Here is a 17,884-nt window from a genome sequence, read left to right on the forward strand (position 1 = left end):
GAAGCAGACAAGGGTCGCGACCAGTGGAAGGTCAGGCGCAGGTTCAGCCACAGTTGATGACAGGTCAGTCTGTACCTCCTTCACAGGGGGAAGAGGAGAGGGAATATCCTCGGCAGACACAAGTCCAAGATGATACCTCGGATGAGGATGAAGCAGGTGACAACCAGGATCAGGATCCTGATAACGAATGGAACCAGTATATAGCTCCGGATCCGGCTTCTCCGGTGCCGGCCCCGTTAGATTCACCTCCAGCTGATGTGGGAGGTTTCTTCAGTTTGATGGAAAGAGCCATGGCACGCTTTAAACTAACCATGCCTGCAACATCTACGGATTGTTTTTTGTATGATTTTAAAGAGGCATACCGTAAGACAGTGCGTTCGATTCCCATTGTAGAGCACATATGGGAGGAAGGAAAGAAGGTGATGCAGTCCCCAGCGACGGTCATTCCAACTCTTCCACGCTTGGAGAAAAAGTATAAAGCTCCTGATAACAGTCCCGCCTGCTTGATTGGACAACCTAGACCAGACTCGGTCATATCGCAGGCGGCGCAGAAGAAATCACGGAATCCTTCGGCCACCCTCACAACTCCACCAGACAAGGAAGGTAGAAGGTTAGACAACGCTGGGAAGCGGTTTTCGTCTATGGCTAGCTTGTTGGTCAGAGCGGCCAATGCCTTGGCGATTCTAGCAAGATACGACCGCCAGATGTGGAGTGATGTGGCACACTATGTGGACCTTCTAGCGGATGACCCTAAAGCCGAAGCACAGAAACTTCTAGAAGAGGGACAACGTTCTTCTTTGGAAATGATTGACTGCGCGATGGACATCGCCACCATTTCTTTCCGTGCTCTGGGCAGCGCTGCTGTTCTTCGACGGCAGGGGTGGCTACGAGCGACTTACTTCCGACCAGAGGTCCAAAATAGGATTCTGGACTTGCCCTTTGATGGTGACATGTTATTTGGAAAACATGTCGATGAGACCCTACAGGGAATAAAGAAGGACACAGAGACAGCAAGGGCTCTTGGGAACCTACAATATAGAAAGACACCGTTCCGTGGAGCAAGAGGAAGAGGCTTCACTTCGCCAAGAGGTGGTTATCAGCAGCAACGGTACTCGCAGCAGTCGCAGTCGTACAGACCTCAGTACGGCAATCAATATTATCAGCGACAGTCACAATCTCAATCGTTCTCTCGTCAGAACGCTCGTGGACGTCAAGGGCGTCAGGGCAAAGACGCTGGCAAGCGTCAATAGGGGCCTCCTGACTCTGCCAACTGTTCCTCCGCTTCTGGGATCTCCAGTGGGCGGCAGGATATCTCAACATCTGAGCAGCTGGGAAGAAATGACATCGGATCAGTGGGTATTGAACATCATCCGACATGGGAATACGCTAGAATTCCAGGAATTTCCACCTACAAGAGCTCCCCACGCCACCAGTTCAAAACATCTAAACCTTCTGCAATTGGAAGTTCAACAAATGCTTCAGAAGGGGACGATCCAACGTGTTCCCCTATCACAAAGAGGAGAAGGTTTCTATTCAAGATTTTTTCTGATCCGCAAAACGAAACAAAAGTGGCGTCCGATCCTGGACTTAAGGGAGCTCAACACCTATCTCGTAAAGCTGTCGTTTCGGATGATTTCACTCCAGGACATTTTGCGCCTCTTGAATCCAGGCGACTTCATGGCTACATTAGACCTGGAAGATGCCTATTTTCATATCCCGATCCATCCAGCTCACAGACGTTTCCTTCGCTTCACAGTAGACAAGAGTCACTTCCAGTTCATGGTGCTCCCATTTGGATTAAAATCCGCTCCTCGGATATTCACAAAGGTGCTGGCCCCGGTAGCTGCTTTTCTGAGAAGACAGTCGCTGGAAGTATTCCCGTACTTAGACGACTGGCTGCTGAAGGCTCCAAGCTTCCAAGAGGCAACAGAAGCAGTGAACACATGCTTTAACCTCTTCATTCATCTGGGTTTGCAACTCAACAGAGAAAAATCGGTTCTTCAACCGGCAGGTACGGTGAAGTTCTTGGGAGCGATACTCGATACTCAGGTGTGCAAAGCCTTCCCATCGGAAGAGAGACAGATGAAACTCATGTCTTCAGCCGCTCGATTACAGAAGAAAAGTTGGATGACAGTCAGGATGTACAAATCTCTTCTAGGGTCGATTTCATCCTGTATTCAATTGATTCCGCACTGCAGGCTGCGAATGCGCCCCTTGCAGGAGGAACTGGAACTTCAGTGGAGACAGGTGGAAGGGTCGTTCGACGACAGAGTAACGGTCACCCAGCAGATGAAACGGACGGTTTCATGGTGGATGAAAAGATCTCACCTCGCAGTGGGTCTCAGTTTCAGAGCGGCACCGGCTCCTCGCGTCATTACCACAGACGCTTCCCTTCAGGGTTGGGGAGCGGTCATGCAAGATCTCCAAGTCAGTGGTCACTGGACACCAGGAGAACGTCGCTTACATATCAACGTTCTGGAGCTAAGGGCTATTCGGTTGGCAATGTTGGCTTTCCTTCCAAGGATTTCAAATTCGGCCATCCTAGTGCGGACGGACAACACCACCGCAGTGCATTACGTCAAAAAGCAGGGAGGCACAAGATCGCCACTGCTTTCTCAGGAAGCCCAGCTGCTGTGGGAATGGGCGATCTCACAGAACATCACGCTCGTGGCAGAACACCTCCCAGGAGTATGCAACACGAAGGCGGATACGCTAAGCCGCCTGAGGGCAGTCTCAAACGAGTGGGAATTGGACAACACAGTGGTCAAGAACATCTTCTCCCGTTGGGGAACCCCAGCGGTCGACCTGTTTGCAACACCGAGGAACAAGAAATGCCGGTGTTAAGCAAGCAGGGAACACCATCGAGGGTCACTGGGGAATGCCCTTTCGATGTCTTGGTCCGGCGCATTTGTTTACGCCTTTCCGCCATTTCCCCTGATTCCTCGAGTCCTCAAGAAGCTCAAGATGGACAAGTGCAGGATGATACTGATAGCGCCCGCCTGGGCTCGCCAGTTCTGGTACACGGAGTTGCTTCTTCTATCGGAGAAGCAGCCCATTCATCTGCACCCCAACCAGACTCTTCTATCAATGTACAACGGCCAGGTTCTCCACCCGAACCCGAGCTCGCTTCAATTGACAGCTTGGCTCCTGAACATAGAGAGTTTAAAGATTTAGACATTCCAGAGGAATGCAGGAACATCTTGGCACAGGCACGAGCTCCTAGCACTAATAGAACATATAGAGCGAAATGGAAGAGGTTCTATTTATGGTGCCAGAGAGGAGTGCATCCATTCTCATCAGCTCCGCATCAACTCTTGCCATACATTCTATCTTTGGCACAGGCAGGTCTGGCTCATGCTTCCATCAAGGTCCACTTGGCAACTATTTCCAGGTATAGAAGAACAAGATCGGGCCCTTCTCTATTATCAGCAAGAGTAATAAAGCAATTCCTGAAAGGACTGTTTAGAGTTTTTCTGCCAGTTCGGCCCCCACCTCCGGTTTGGCACTTGAATGTGGTCCTGGCTCAACTGATGAGATCGCCATTTGAGCCAATACATAGGGCGGGCCTGAAGTTCCTATCATGGAAAGTGGCGCTTCTTCTGGCACTCACCTCTGCAAGGAGAGTAGGAGAACTTCAGGCTTTAACTATCAAAGAACCTTTCTTGCAGTTCAAGAATGATACATTGATCCTACGAATGAACCCCAAGTTCATTCCGAAGGTACCGACAGACTTTCATCTAAATGAACCGGTGGTTCTGAATTCCTTTTTTCCTCGGCCTTCAACTCAGGCTGAGAGGACACTTCATTCTCTGGACGTTCAGAGATGTTTGAAATTCTATCTACAACGCACAGCTGGCTTTCGGAGCCCCAAGGAAAGGATTTCCTTTGTCAAAGCAGGGGATTTCTAGATGGATATCGAGTGCGATCCGTTTCTGCCACCAGGCGGCAGGCAAGCCTTTGCAAGGACAGGTGAAGGCGCATTCCACAAGATCAATCTCAGCGTCAACAGCGCTGTTTGCTGGAGTATCGATAAAGGATATTTGCAGAGCGGCCACCTGGAGCAGTACTCACTCATTCACGAGGCACTACTGCCTGGAGGCGGCTGCAAAGGAGGATTCGGCTGTTGGACAAGCAGTCCTGAGAAATCTCTTCCAATAAGAGGTGAGCTTTCCTCTCTTCCCTCCTCCTGTTTTTTCAAACATTTTGTTTATTATGCTATGGTTACTGATTTATAGTTGTTATGATGTGTGATATCATTGGTTTATAATGGTTCTGTAACTATGCACGAAATGTTTGATGTATGCTAACTGCTATCTACTCTGATACAAGCAATGGGAATCTATGAAAGTTCCAATACTGGAGTAAGAAACAAGTTACTTACCTGTAACTTTAGTTCTCCAGTATTGGTAACTTTCATAGATTCCCATGCGCCCACCCGCCTCCCCTGGGAAAGCTCACTTTTGGGCTAGGTGATTATGGGCCATATGTAGGTAAATGGCATTTACCGAATCGTAAATACCGAATTTTACTGATTCAGTATTTACAATTCGGTAAATGCCATGTAGGCAATTATTCTTTAAATATTACCGAATCGGTAATATTAGGTAATTACCGAATCAGTATTTACCGATTCGGTAATTGCCATTGATTCCTATGGGCCTTGAGGCCCATAGGAATCAAAGGCAATTACCGAATCGGTAAATGCCGATTCGGTAATTTTACTGATTTGGCAAGGGGGACAGGGTGTCACTTTGACACCCTGTTACACCCCTGATTCTGGCTTGTGTGCCATGTGACACACATACATGCCCTTAGGGCATGTATGTGTGCCACATGGCACATGCACAGATGTGCATGTACACAGAAATTCGTTATTTACCATGCCATTGTATTTCATGGTAAATAACGAATTTCTCAGGGCCTGTGGCACTGTTTCCAGTGCTACCTACATCCCAAAGTATCGATTCTGCACATTTACCGAATCGGTAATTTACCGATTCGGTAAATTTTCCGATTCGGTAAATATACAGAATCGCTAAATATCAGGTTCCCTACATCTGGAAATACAAATACCGGTCGGTAACGTCCGAAATCGGCCGTTACCGACCGGTTTTTGTCCACCTACATATGGCCCTATGTGGCATAGCAACGGCTACGAAAATCTGAGGCTCTGAGCTTTCTCAGGAAGGTTCCACATGGTGAGGCTGATCTGATTGGTTGCTAATGTGAGTTTGGGTCTTTTTACATAAGGACACCTATAGGCTACAAAATATAATGAGGCCTAGGCCTAATTTTTTACTTTTTTGCACCTATTAGGGTGTATTTCCCTAGGTATATATATATATATATATATATATATATAATTACCGAGGCTCCCATTCCGACGACGGGGAATGATACAAGCAATGGGAATCTATACTGGAGAACTAAAGTTACAGGTAAGTAACTTGTTTCTTCTTTCGGAAAAGCCTGACTGTCAAATGACATATTGAACAGTGACACTTGTTTGTCTGAGAAGAACCTGTAATACGTATTCCAGCATGTTCTCATTGACCTGCTGCTGACCGCTGCTGTCCCTGACGCGGCTGACACAGTCTGCAGTGCCCACTCCTTCTCATAGGATGTATTTGGCCTGCCCCTGAACTATGAAACTCTCCAGAATAAATTGTGGCATCAGAAAGTTTCCAGGAACCTCCTTGTGGTGCCCAGTAGTCGGTCGGTTAACAGGTTGTGCAGGACAAGGTTTGGACCAGGTTGTCATAAGTCCAGCGCATACAGAGATCGGTAGTGGTGTTTCCAAAGAATTGAAAAAAACGCACATACACTATTACTAGGGAAATGATAGACAATGCTGGACAGTCAATAGGATCTTTCTCAATATCAAAGACGGAGTGCTACATGGACCAGTCTCCCCCACTACCAGGAAGGAACAAACTCGTCAAGCCGAAAGGATTGACAAAGGTACATTTAGACAAAAAATGGCCAGGAGAGCACAATTCTACAATGTAAATATATATAAGACTAATATGGTTTATAGTCAAAACAACAATGAATCCAAATACAGTCAGCAACTTCTCGTATAGGACAGGACAAATAGATGAATAAAGTTCATATTTTGTGTCATCTTTTTCTTTATTGATCCTTAAAAGTGATTTTCCAATTGATAAAACGACAGCCGACACGTGTTTCGTCCGTACTTTGAATTAGTGCAAGAACTTTTTCAAGGCTAGTGAGGTTGACAAATGCGGCGCATGTATCATCAAATCATGTAGATGATATTGTACACTTGAGGCTCCTGAATCAAATGGAGGAAGAAAGTATCAGAGAATCAACAACAGTCCAAATTGCCCGAGTGGGTAGATTGCAAAAATATAACTGGATGAGTATCTGATGGGGTTCCACACCATGGGTTCTAATATATAACCACAATGAAGTCATCCATATGGGTCCTACATAAATGAAAAGCCACAATAAATGGCAAGATGAAAGAAATCAAGTGGAACTCAGTACTTAGTTAAATATTTTCCACATTCGAGTAAGGAGATAATAGATAGAGCATAGTAAAATACCGCACGCGTCTTGGTCAAACCATTTCAATAAAGTTATGTTGGCCCAATCCTGGGTCGCAATATATCTTTAAGGTGTGTTGTACCACCAACGTACTACAAAATCGCCTCAATAATATATGAGGCGCACTTGAGAAAATCAGACGCCACCTTTTGGAATTCCCTTCCCCTTCCATTGAAACTGAGCGGTAACCTTCTTAGCTTCCGACACTCCCTTAAAACCTGGCTATTCTCACAGGCTTATTGCTGAGTTTTATTATTACCATCTTTTAACTGCTGTGTTGTGTTCTCTTCTATAGCGCCATGAAGCCCCCGGGCGTACGAGCGCTTAATAAATACATACTAACATAACATAACATAACATAACATACTGGCACCCTGTAAGCGGCTGTCATAAGTCCAGTCTGGCACCTGGCAGGATTGAAAAGGTGAGGAATCTGCAGTTAGACGTATCCATCAGAACCTGTATGGTGGGGCAGATGGTGAGAATAGTAGGAAAGCAAGTGGTACCCAGCTCTAATGCATATTTAGGCCAGAAACAGGACGTTTTAGAGTAGATGGCTTTCACTTAGCTGTGTATGTTTAGATTATGGGACAGTATAGAAGCCTCAGGTACTAAACAGGGCAGGTAAAGGGGACAAACAATCCACCTGATGTTGGAGGAGTATGCGAATAAGCTTCAGGAAATTCGGCATGGGTTGGAGCATCGTTTTGCTGGATGCGGCTAAGGACCACTGTTTTGATTCCTTCAAGGTCTACATGCTTTTAAGACGTGCTGGAAGATGCATTAGTCAACTGTGTTAAATGTGGTGGAGAGGCCTAGTAATTGGGTGTCTTTTCCACTGCCCCAGTTGTGGATGGAGAGTGAATGTCAAGTACTTAAGTGTATGATAACGTCTGAGTTCTTTAGAGTAAAGTTTTACTGATAAATATATCACTTTTTCTTGTTGTTATGTATTGCATTTTATTTACAGATATGTGTTAGGATACATTTTTCGCTCTTCAAAATATGAAATGTCAGTGTTTGGAAAATATGTCAGTAGAAGGGTGCCCACATCCGTTCTGTTGTGCTGAAAATCAGTGACTTTGAGCCCATCGGTACCTGAGATCCGATTTTTAAAACTGAGTTTGAAAAATGTGTCCCCATCACTCGCGTACATGCATGGCCTCTTCAGCTTCATATGGTGCACGTGCTCCGCTGTTCATTGTTTGTAGATGAATGAGTACTGCTGCTCTTTTCCACACAGGCCGACATTCTGCTGGATAAAGAGAGGCAAATCTTCTACGAGTCTTCAATTGAATATGTCTGCCAGATTCAAGAGGTGCAGGAGAGCAAGAAATTCAATATTGTGGAACCAGTAAGTGTCATACTCTATTTATAGTGTATTTGGTAGTTGTGGTGTGGACAACAGGATTTTGAGCTCTGGTAACAAAGTAATCTTGCAGCATCATTTAGAGAGTGGCAGTAACCGGATAAGCCCCCAAAACTAGGTCTGGCCTTTCCAACTACCTCATGCATACCTGCTACATTTAGAGGTTGTAGAATGGTTAATTTCATGACAGTGAAGCCTCTTCTGGCTCTGCCGTCAGGAAAAAAACTCTTCTGCAAACAGCGCTTGACAGAGGCGGTGTTTGAAGATCCACACTGTTTAGGGTACCGATGCCGTGCCCCTTGTTATGTTATGTTATGTTATACTATTTTGTAAAGCGCACAGCTGCGCTGGCAAAGGGGCATCCCAGCACTAATAGCAAAAATTAGGAGAGTACTAACAAAAGCAGGGCCTATAGAGGTGAGTTTTAATAGCCTTACGAAATGCCAGGTAGGTATTAATGCTGCGGATATGTATTGGAAGAGAATTCCAGAGTTTGGCTACCAGTATCCGGAAGGAGCGCCCACCAGCACGCACACTCCTTACCCTTGACCCATCGAGCGGAGTTGGTGGGTTGGTATATACAATAAAAGCAGGTTGGCCAGGAGAGGAGAAAGTAAACATTTTAAAAGCAATGCAGAGGGACAGTGAAGTAGTGTGGCTCACTGGTTAGAGGCGGCAGACCCGAGAGCAGAGGACGGCCCGGGACCAGGGTTCGATTCCCGGCGCGGCAGGTTTCTGGACCAGGGTCAGCGGACTCGATAATTCTCTCGCCTCGGTGCCCACTCTGATCAGCGATCACACTCGGCAACTCTGGGCATTAGCTTGCCTCATCTTCACTAACGGCCCCACCAGACCGCCGGGGATGCCTGGTCTCACCCTGGAGATACCCATTAAGGGACCATCTCTCAGGGAAGCCAGGAAGGGTTTCGCAGCGGTCGAAGCGCCTTGGGACCCTACGGGTAAGTAGTGCGCTATATAAATGCCAATACATTTACATTTACACTTAAACTCTACACGTCTGGTCTCTGGCAACCAGTGTAGCTGACGATAGCACTGGTAGTAGAACAGGTTCTAGGGCGGCTAAGGAGAGTTCTAGCAGCTGTGATTTGGACCCTCTGCAAATGTCAGGATTTCAGTCTTTTTCGTCCCCAGGTAGAGCGAGTTAGCATAATCCAGTCTCGAAAGAACGGAGGCCTTAATAATAACCTGCCTGATGGACGGATCGAAAGAACCCAACAGCGGGTTGAGTCGCCACAATATACCAGAACAAGTCCTTGCCACTTTCTTAGTTTAGACCTGGAAGCTTAGGGCCGAGTCCACCCAAACACCTAGATTTTTCACCCCCATGTTTGGGGGTGGGTGCACAGCCTAGGGTAGCAGGCCATCAGCGTTCACTCCACAGCTCAGAGTCTCTCCCAACCAGCAAAACCTCAGACTTGCCGGTGTTGAGCTGGAGGCAGCTGGCAGTCATCCACTCAGCGATATTAGGGAGATAGCTCTGAAACTTATGAGCGTCCCGCACGGAATCGTCAGAGAGTGCTACTACCAACTGTATATCATCTGCATATGATACCGCTGTAAGCCCTCTACTCTTGGCCAAAGCTGCTAACGGTTGGACATACAAGTTGAAAAGCGTTGGGCTCAGAGCTGAACCCTGTGGCACACTTTCTTGAATAGTATGGATCATGGAGGTGAAAGGGCGAACTGTTATCTGGAAGGTCGTCTCAGAGAGAAAAGAGACAAACCAGTTCAGGGCAGAGCCACAATGGCCGCCTCCTCCAACCTTTGCAGCAGGATGTGGCACTGAGATCTAATAAAATCAGTACCGAAGTACGTCCCGCGTCTAGTGCTACCCTCAGATGTTCGGTCGCAGCTAGGAGAGCAGACCCGTGCTGTGGCCCGGGCGAAAGCCATTCTGAGAGGGGTCTAGTATGTTATTACCTTCCAGAAATCCTGTCAAGCTGGAATTTATGTAGGCCTAGCATGTTGTGTTTTTCCTGGACCACCATGGTGGCCTCAAAAAGGAAAACTGTAAAAATGTCCCGCATATGATGTAAGAAAATGCTTTTGGTATTTGTCCTTAAGAATATAAACATCCCCATGAGCCGCCATGACATAGTGGACTTCTGAAAACAAATGGGGCTTTGTCAGGTCCCATAACCCAGGGTGCACAGCACAATAATCATGCATTTAGATCAAATGATATTCTAAGGTTTTCTCCAATTATTATTCCATGTTTGTTCCAACAGTAATCCAAGTACCACGAGTGCCAACGTCAGCTTTGCTCATAGACACAAAAGGTTCACAATCCATATAATTCAACAAAAATGACAATCCATGTAATTCAGCATGAAGATGGTATTCCCGGTGCATTTTGGGAGCATAAGACCTTCCTCAGGGGTAACTACAGTGAAAAACATGTGCATGAGAACCATATGTCATCCTGCACTTTTAGTAACAAACTAAATCTTAGCCTAATATTGAACTCAGTGAATCAAATATATAAATAACAAGCAAACCAATACTAAATAAAATAATGTGCTCAATGTTCTGTGACCATACTCCTCGAATGAAAACGAACAATACTTCTGTGGGTGACCCCACTTATGTGCCCTATCGTGATCTCCCCTAATAAGCCAGCTTAATCAAAGACCGCCGTCCCATGTGCCACGTCACGAGTTCTGACCTAACGAGCTAACACCTGCGCTCGTTCTCTGTGCAACATGCAGTGATTTTGCTCTCTCCCTCAAACACTGAAGTGCATCGACTCGTGAAGTAATAATACCCAACCACAGTGCCAAAGAAAACAACAATATCCACAAAATTACCTCCTCCATTGAAAATCCACAGCCTCTCAAACCAAACGTGCCTACACGGCATCTGGGGCATCTGTTTACTGGAAAAGAACATTCGGTGGGCCGAGTTTTACATGAATTGTGTCACGTGATCCAATCACGTGCAACCTTACGCCCGTGAAAACAAACGAAATACTGTGACAACCTATTGCAAGACATACCTAAAAACCATATAAATGATAAAATTAACATCTAGTCTAATGATGTCTAAATGCAAGCAAGGCATATTCAACCATTAAAACTATCAATACATAATGAGTTAAAAACGAAATATGTGCTGAAAAAAACATTTACTGTAAAATCATTTAATCTTGTACTCTATTTTTTTAACTGTACCCTGAGAGTGAACCTGCGGGGTCGTGTATCAAAAAGACTGCTGATGTTTCTTGACAAAGCTTCTAGGAAATGTTGATCTTTCAAACGGGTGCAAACTGCATTATGGACGTAAAAATATATGCATCACTGAAAAATAGTAGAATGCACACCTATATGTCTTACATTACACCATTTGTACTTCTGCCATGTCTTAAATGACTCCTGCCGTGGACATGGGGCTGCTGTGGTGAAAACCCCAAAATATAGTGGGGCGACCGCGGCTGTGCCAATGGAGGGAGCGCTCCCAGCACCCATTCGTTTGTCACCTGGCCCACCAAACGCTGAATTAAGCCAGTAGCCTGACTGAAACAGAAATTAGCATATTGGATGTGCAGTAAATAATGTGATGCTTATGGGAGTTCACCTATGGATGTTCTGAATAGTGAACAAGTGCTGAGCCCACTGCAGCGGACCACATCAGCCTACTCACACCGAACACAAACCCCGAACACCATCACCTGTTGGGACCCTCTCACAACTTAAGCCACAATTTCCATCATGAACTCTACACTCGGGAGCGCCCATGGACACATGTCCCACCGCATCTTTAACCTCAGGAGTAAGAAGAATGCGCCTATCACCTAGCCTCCTTCAGTGAGGACTGGAAACACGCAGAAGTGAGGCCCCTCATGAAAAAACAATCCGCGGACCCAGCAGATCCAAAGGACTACTGGCCCATCACCCTCCTCCGCTCTCCAGCAAAGATTCTTGAAAAGGCAATCAACTAGCCACTCACCAAACCCCTGGAACTCTACAACCTCCGGGACCTCTCAATCCGGATTCCAAGCCAACCACCTCATCGCAGCTACTGACAACATCATGCCCCTCCTGCACCCCAGCAAAACAGCACCCCTCATCCTCCTGGAACTATCAGCCACCTTCGACACCGTCTCCCACCGCTTCTTGTCAACAGACTCCACCATATCAGAATCCAGGGAGATGCCTTCAAGTGAATCGCCTCATACCTCACCCGAAGAACCCAGAGAATCTGTCTCCCATCATTCAACGCAGAACCCAAGAAGATAATTTGCGGCGTCCCACAAGGATCGCCCCTCAGCCTCACCCTCTTCAACACGTACATAACCCTTCCTGGCCCACACCATTGGATCCCACAGACTCAACATCATATCATCTCCTATACTGACGAGACCGAGCTCATCCTCTCGCTGTCAGAAGACCCATCCACCACCAGAGCCAAATTCCATAGATGTATGATGAACTTCGCTGACTGGATGAAGGATAACTATCTCAAGCTCAAGGAGGAAATCCTCATCTTTAGGTACAACACCTTGCCATGGAACGATTCTTGGTGACCTGCTGAACTTGGCCCTTCCCCCCGCCCCGACAGATCATGCCTGCAAACTCGGCATCATCCTGAACAGCAACTTATCTATACAGAAACTGGTGTACACAGCCTTGTCCGCCTTCTTCCAAACCCTACGCGTGCTATGTCAGATTTTCAGTTGGCTCCCATTCAACACCAGAAGGGCTGCCACTCATGCCCTTTTTAGCAGCAGGCTGGACTACGGCAATGCATTCTACGTAGGAATCACTGCACGCCTCTGAAGAGACTGCAGACAATACAAAAGTCAGCAGCAAGACTCATCCTTGACCTCCCCAGACGGACTCACATCTCCCCGCACCTTAAGAAGCTTCGCTGGCTCCCGATCCAGAAGAGATGCCAGTTCAAGATGCTGACACGCACACGAAGCCCTGCAGAACGAACAACCAGAATACATCAACAAATGAATGACCTTCCACCAACCAAGCAGACCCCTGCGATTCGCCTCCCTCTTCCTCGCAGACACCCACAGGATCTGCCGAGCCAATAGCGGAGGACGCTTTTTCTCACACCTGGTGCCAAAGCCGGGGACGACCTTCCCCTGCACTGTAGGAAGCCGGACCGCTCCGGGAATTCAGGAAAGAACTCGAGACCTGGCTGTTCGAATGAACAGAGCACCGCGAAGCAGCTAGCAACTCCAGCGCCTTGAGACCCTCACGGGTGATATGCCGCGCTTTATGAATCCGTATTGATTGATTATTGGTTGATAGTAGGGGCGTCCACAAGACCTAACTCCATGATTCATTTTCAAATTATCTACTTGGATATTCCACCCAATTAATGGCAACAGAAATTGTTTACATGTAAATGTAAATGTATTGTACTTGTAAAGCGCACAGCTGCCCCAGCGACGGGGCGTCCCGGCGCTGCACTCATACCGCTGTGGAACCCTTCCTGGCTTTTCCCTGTGAAATGTCCACTCCTGGGCACCCCCAAGCGCTGCTGGGGCCGTTGTGGAGATTAAGCAAGCTATTGCCCAGAGTCACAGAGTGGGACCCATGATTGGAATAGGCACCGAGGCGAGAATTATCAGGTCCGTGGAATTTTGAGCCCAAGACCCGCTGAGGCGGGGAATTGAACCCTGGTCCCGGGCCAGACCTTTGCATCAGGGTCTACCGCTCTAACCATTGAGCCACACTTCTACATGGTCACTGGGCTTTGTGAAAATCTGGATCGGCCCTCGTGGTTCGACGGTGGGTGCCCCATCCCTTATCAAATGCTTGAAAAATGTCTCCGTGGGAGCGATAAAGCCTGGGGGAGCATGTCTGTGTTTAAGAAAGCGTTTCACCGCTAGGGCATCAATCCTGTCCAGTCCCTTCCAGCTCTTGTGCCCATCACGAACAACTTCTAAAACACTCCTATATCTGTGATGTCAACCCTTTAGCAGAGATCCTGCTTCTTCTACACAGTACTAGGACACTGACAGCCTCTCTATCTATAGATAGAATAAACAGTTCTGCAATTATCGATGTGTCAGTGCTCGAGCGCCGGCCGCGCGACTCTCCTTTTAAAACCTGTGCTGCACTGCCCTCTAGTGTCAGGAAGATCGTATCTCCTATTCAGAATACATGTGCCAGCCCTTGTGAATGTACTCGCGCTCTCGAAAACTATGGATTACTGAACAATGAGTACAGCTGGCAAAAAACCGAACACATCAGTGTTGCCAAAGATAACACCAGAAAGCGCGGCCCTTGGAAAACAGATGTGGCCCTTTAAGAAGGAACACGAATCATCACACTGAAGCCATTGGAAAGCGAGACAGCCCCGTGGTCAGCACCTCATAGCTAATGCTGTGTACAGCGAGACAGTCCCGTGGTCAGCACCCCATACCTAATGCTGTGTACAGCGAGACAGTCCCGTGGTCAGCACCCCGTACCTAATGCTGTGTACGGCGAGACAGTCCCGTGGTCAGCACCCCATACCTAATGCTGTGTACAGCGAGACAGTCCCGTGGTCAGCACCTCATACCTAATGCTGTGTACAGCGAGACAGTCCAGTGGTCAGCACCCCATACCTAATGCTGTGTACAGAGAGACAGTCCAGTGGTCAGCACCCCATACCTAATGCTGTGTACAGAGAGACAGTCCTGTGGTCAGCACACCATACCTAATGCTGTGTCCAGAGAAACAGTACTGTGGTCAGCACCCCATACCTAATGCTGTGTACAGCGAGACAGACCCGTGGTCAGCACCCCATACCTAATGCTGTGTACAGCGAGACAGTCCAGTGGTCAGCACCCCATACCTAATGCTGTGTACAGCGAGACAGACCCGTGGTCAGCACCCCATACCTAATGCTGAGTACAGCGAGACAGTCCCGTGGTCAGCACCCCATACCTAATGCTGTGTACAACGAGACAGCCCCGTGGTTAGCACCCCATACCTAATGCTGTGTACAGAGAGACAGTCCTGTGGCTAGCAGCCCATACCTAACGCTGTGTCCAGAGAGACAGCCCCGTGGTCAGCAGCCCATACCTAATGCTGTGTACAGCGAGACAGTCCCGTGGTCAGCACCCCATACCTAATGCTGTGTACAGCGAGACAGTCCCGTGGTCAGCACCCCATACCTAATGCTGTGTACAGCGAGACAGCTCCGTGGTCAGCACCCCATACCTAATGCTCTGTACAGCGAGACAGTCCCGTGGTCAGCAGCCCATACCTAATGCTGTGTACAACGAGACAGTCCCGTGGTCAGCACCCCATACCTAATGCTGTGTACAGCGAGACAGCCCCTTGGTCAGCACCCCATACTTAATGCTGTGTACAGCGAGACAGTCCAGTGGTCAGCATCCCATACCTAATGCTGTGTACAGCGAGACAGACCCGTGGTCAGCACCCCATACCTAATGCTGTGTACAGCGAGACAGCCGCGTGGTCAGCACCCCATACCTAATGCTGTGTACAGCGAGACAGCCCCGTGGTCAGCACCCCATACCTAATGCTGTGTACAGCGAGACAGCCCCGTGGTCAGCACCCCATACCTAATGCTGTGTACAGCGAGACAGTCCCGTGGTCAGCACCCCATACCTAATGCTGTGTACAGCGAGACAGCCCTGTGGTCAGCACCCCATACCTAATGCTGTGTACAGCGAGACAGCCCCGTGGTCAGCACCCCATACCTAATGCTGTGTACAGCGAGATAGTCCTGTGGCCAGCAGCCCATACCTAATGCTGTGTACAGCGAGACAGCCCCGTGGTCAGCAGCCCATACCTAATGCTGTGTACAGCGAGACAGCCCCGTGGTCAGCACCCCATACCTAATGCTGTGTACAGCGAGACAGCCCCGTGGTCAGCACCCCATACCTAATGCTGTGTACAGCGAGACAGTCCCATGGTCAGCACCGCATACCTAATGCTGTGTACAGCGAGACAGACCCGTGGTCAGCACCCCATACCTAATGCTGTGTACAGAGAGACAGTCCCGTGGTCAGCAGCCCATACCTAATGCTGTGTACAGCGAGACAGCCCTGTTGTCAGCACCCCGTACCTAATGCTGTGTACAGCGAGACAGTCCCATGGTCAGCACCCCATACCTAATGCTGTGTACAGCGAGACAGCCGCGTGGTCAGCACCCCATACCTAATGCTGTGTACAGCGAGACAGCCCCGTGGTCAGCACCCCATACCTAATGCTGAGTACAGCGAGACAGCCCCGTGGTCAGCACCCCATACCTAATGCTGTGTACAGCGAGACAGCCCCGTGGTCAGCACCCCATACCTAATGCTGTGTACAGCGAGACAGCCCCGTTGTCATCACCCCATACCTAATGCTGTGTACAACGAGACATCCCTGTGGTCAGCACCCCATACCTAATGCTGTGTACAGCGAGACAGCCCCGTGGACAGCACCGCATACCTAATGCTGTGTACAGCGAGACAGTCCCGTGGTCAGCACCCCATACTTATGCTGTGTACAGGGAGACAGCCCCGTGGTCAGCACCCCATACCTAATGCTGTGTACAGCGAGACAGCCCCGTGGACAGCACCGCATACCTAATGCTGTGTACAGCGAGACAGTCCCGTGGTCAGCACCCCATACTTATGCTGTGTACAGCGAGACAGCCCCGTGGTCAGCACCCCATACCTAATGCTGTGCACAGCGAGACAGTCCTGTGGCCAGCAGCCCATACCTAATGCTGTGTACAGCGAGACAGCCCCGTGGTCAGCAGCCCATACCTAATGCTGTGTACAGCGAGACAGCCCCGTGGTCAGCACCCCATACATAATGCTGTGTACAGCGAGACAGCCCCGTGGTCATCACCCCATACCTAATGCTGTGTACAACGAGACAGCCCCGTGGTCAGCACCCCATACCTAATGCTGTGTACAGCGAGACATCCCCGCGGACACACCCCATACCTAATGCTGTGTCCAACGAGACAGTCCCGTGGTCAGCACCCCATACCTAATGCTGTGTACAGCGAGACAGCCACGTGGTCAGCACCCCATACCTAATGCTGTGTCCAGAGAGACAGTCCCGTGGCCGGCACCCCATACCTAATGCTGTGTACAGCGAGACAGCCCGGTGGTCAGCACCCCATACCTAATGCTGTGTACAGCGAGAAAGCCCCGTGGTCAGCACCCCATACCTAATGCTGTGTACAGCAAGACTGTCCCGTGGTCAGCACCGCATACCTAATGCTGTGTACAGCGAGACAGCCCTGTTGTCAGCACCCCGTACCTAATGCTGTGTACAGCGAGACAGTCCCTTGGTCAGCACCGCATGCCTAATGCTGTGTACAGCGAGACAGACCCGTGGTCAGCACCCCATACCTAATGCTGTGTACAGCGAGACAGACCTGTGGTCAGCACCCCATACCTAACGCTATGTACAGAGAGACAGTCCCGTGGTCAGCAGCCCATACCTAATGCTGTGTACAGCGAGACAGTCCTGTTGTCAGCACCCCGTACCTAATGCTGTGTACAGCAAGAAAGTCCCATGGTCAGCACCCCATACCTAATGCTGTGTACAGCGAGACAGCCGCGTGGTCAGCACCCCATACCTAATGCTGTGTACAGCGAGACAGCCCTGTGGTCAGCACCCCATACCTAATGCTGTGTACAGCGAGACAGCCCCGTGGTCAGCACCCCATACCTAATGCTGTGTACAGCGAGACAGCCCCGTGGTCAGCACCCCATACCTAATGCTGTGTACAGCGAGACAGCCACGTTGTCATCGACCCATACCTAATGCTGTGTACAACGAGACAGCCCCGTGGTTAGCACCCCATACCTAATGCTGTGTACAGCGAGACAGCCCCGTGGACAGCACCGCATACCTAATGCTGTGTACAGCGAGACAGTCCCGTGGTCAGCACCCCATACTTATGCTGTGTACAGCGAGACAGCCCCGTGGTCAGCACCCCATACCTAAT

At 48.9% G+C, this 17,884-nt stretch overlaps 1 protein-coding gene across 1 annotated transcript in view; it reads left to right on the plus strand.

Annotated features, from left to right (window-relative positions):
• OPHN1 (oligophrenin 1) overlaps positions 1-17,884 on the plus strand; it is a 702,970-nt gene that overhangs the window by 332,391 nt on the left and 352,695 nt on the right. The window contains exon 6 of the mRNA XM_086918347.1: positions 7,814-7,924. Coding sequence (XP_086774473.1) covers positions 7,814-7,924 — 111 coding nt within the window. The remainder of the gene's footprint in view (positions 1-7,813; positions 7,925-17,884) is intronic.

The sequence above is a fragment of the Lissotriton vulgaris genome, chromosome 4_1 (assembly GCF_964263255.1).
Source record: "Lissotriton vulgaris chromosome 4_1, aLisVul1.2, whole genome shotgun sequence".
Classification (NCBI taxonomy): Eukaryota; Metazoa; Chordata; class Amphibia; order Caudata; family Salamandridae; genus Lissotriton; species Lissotriton vulgaris.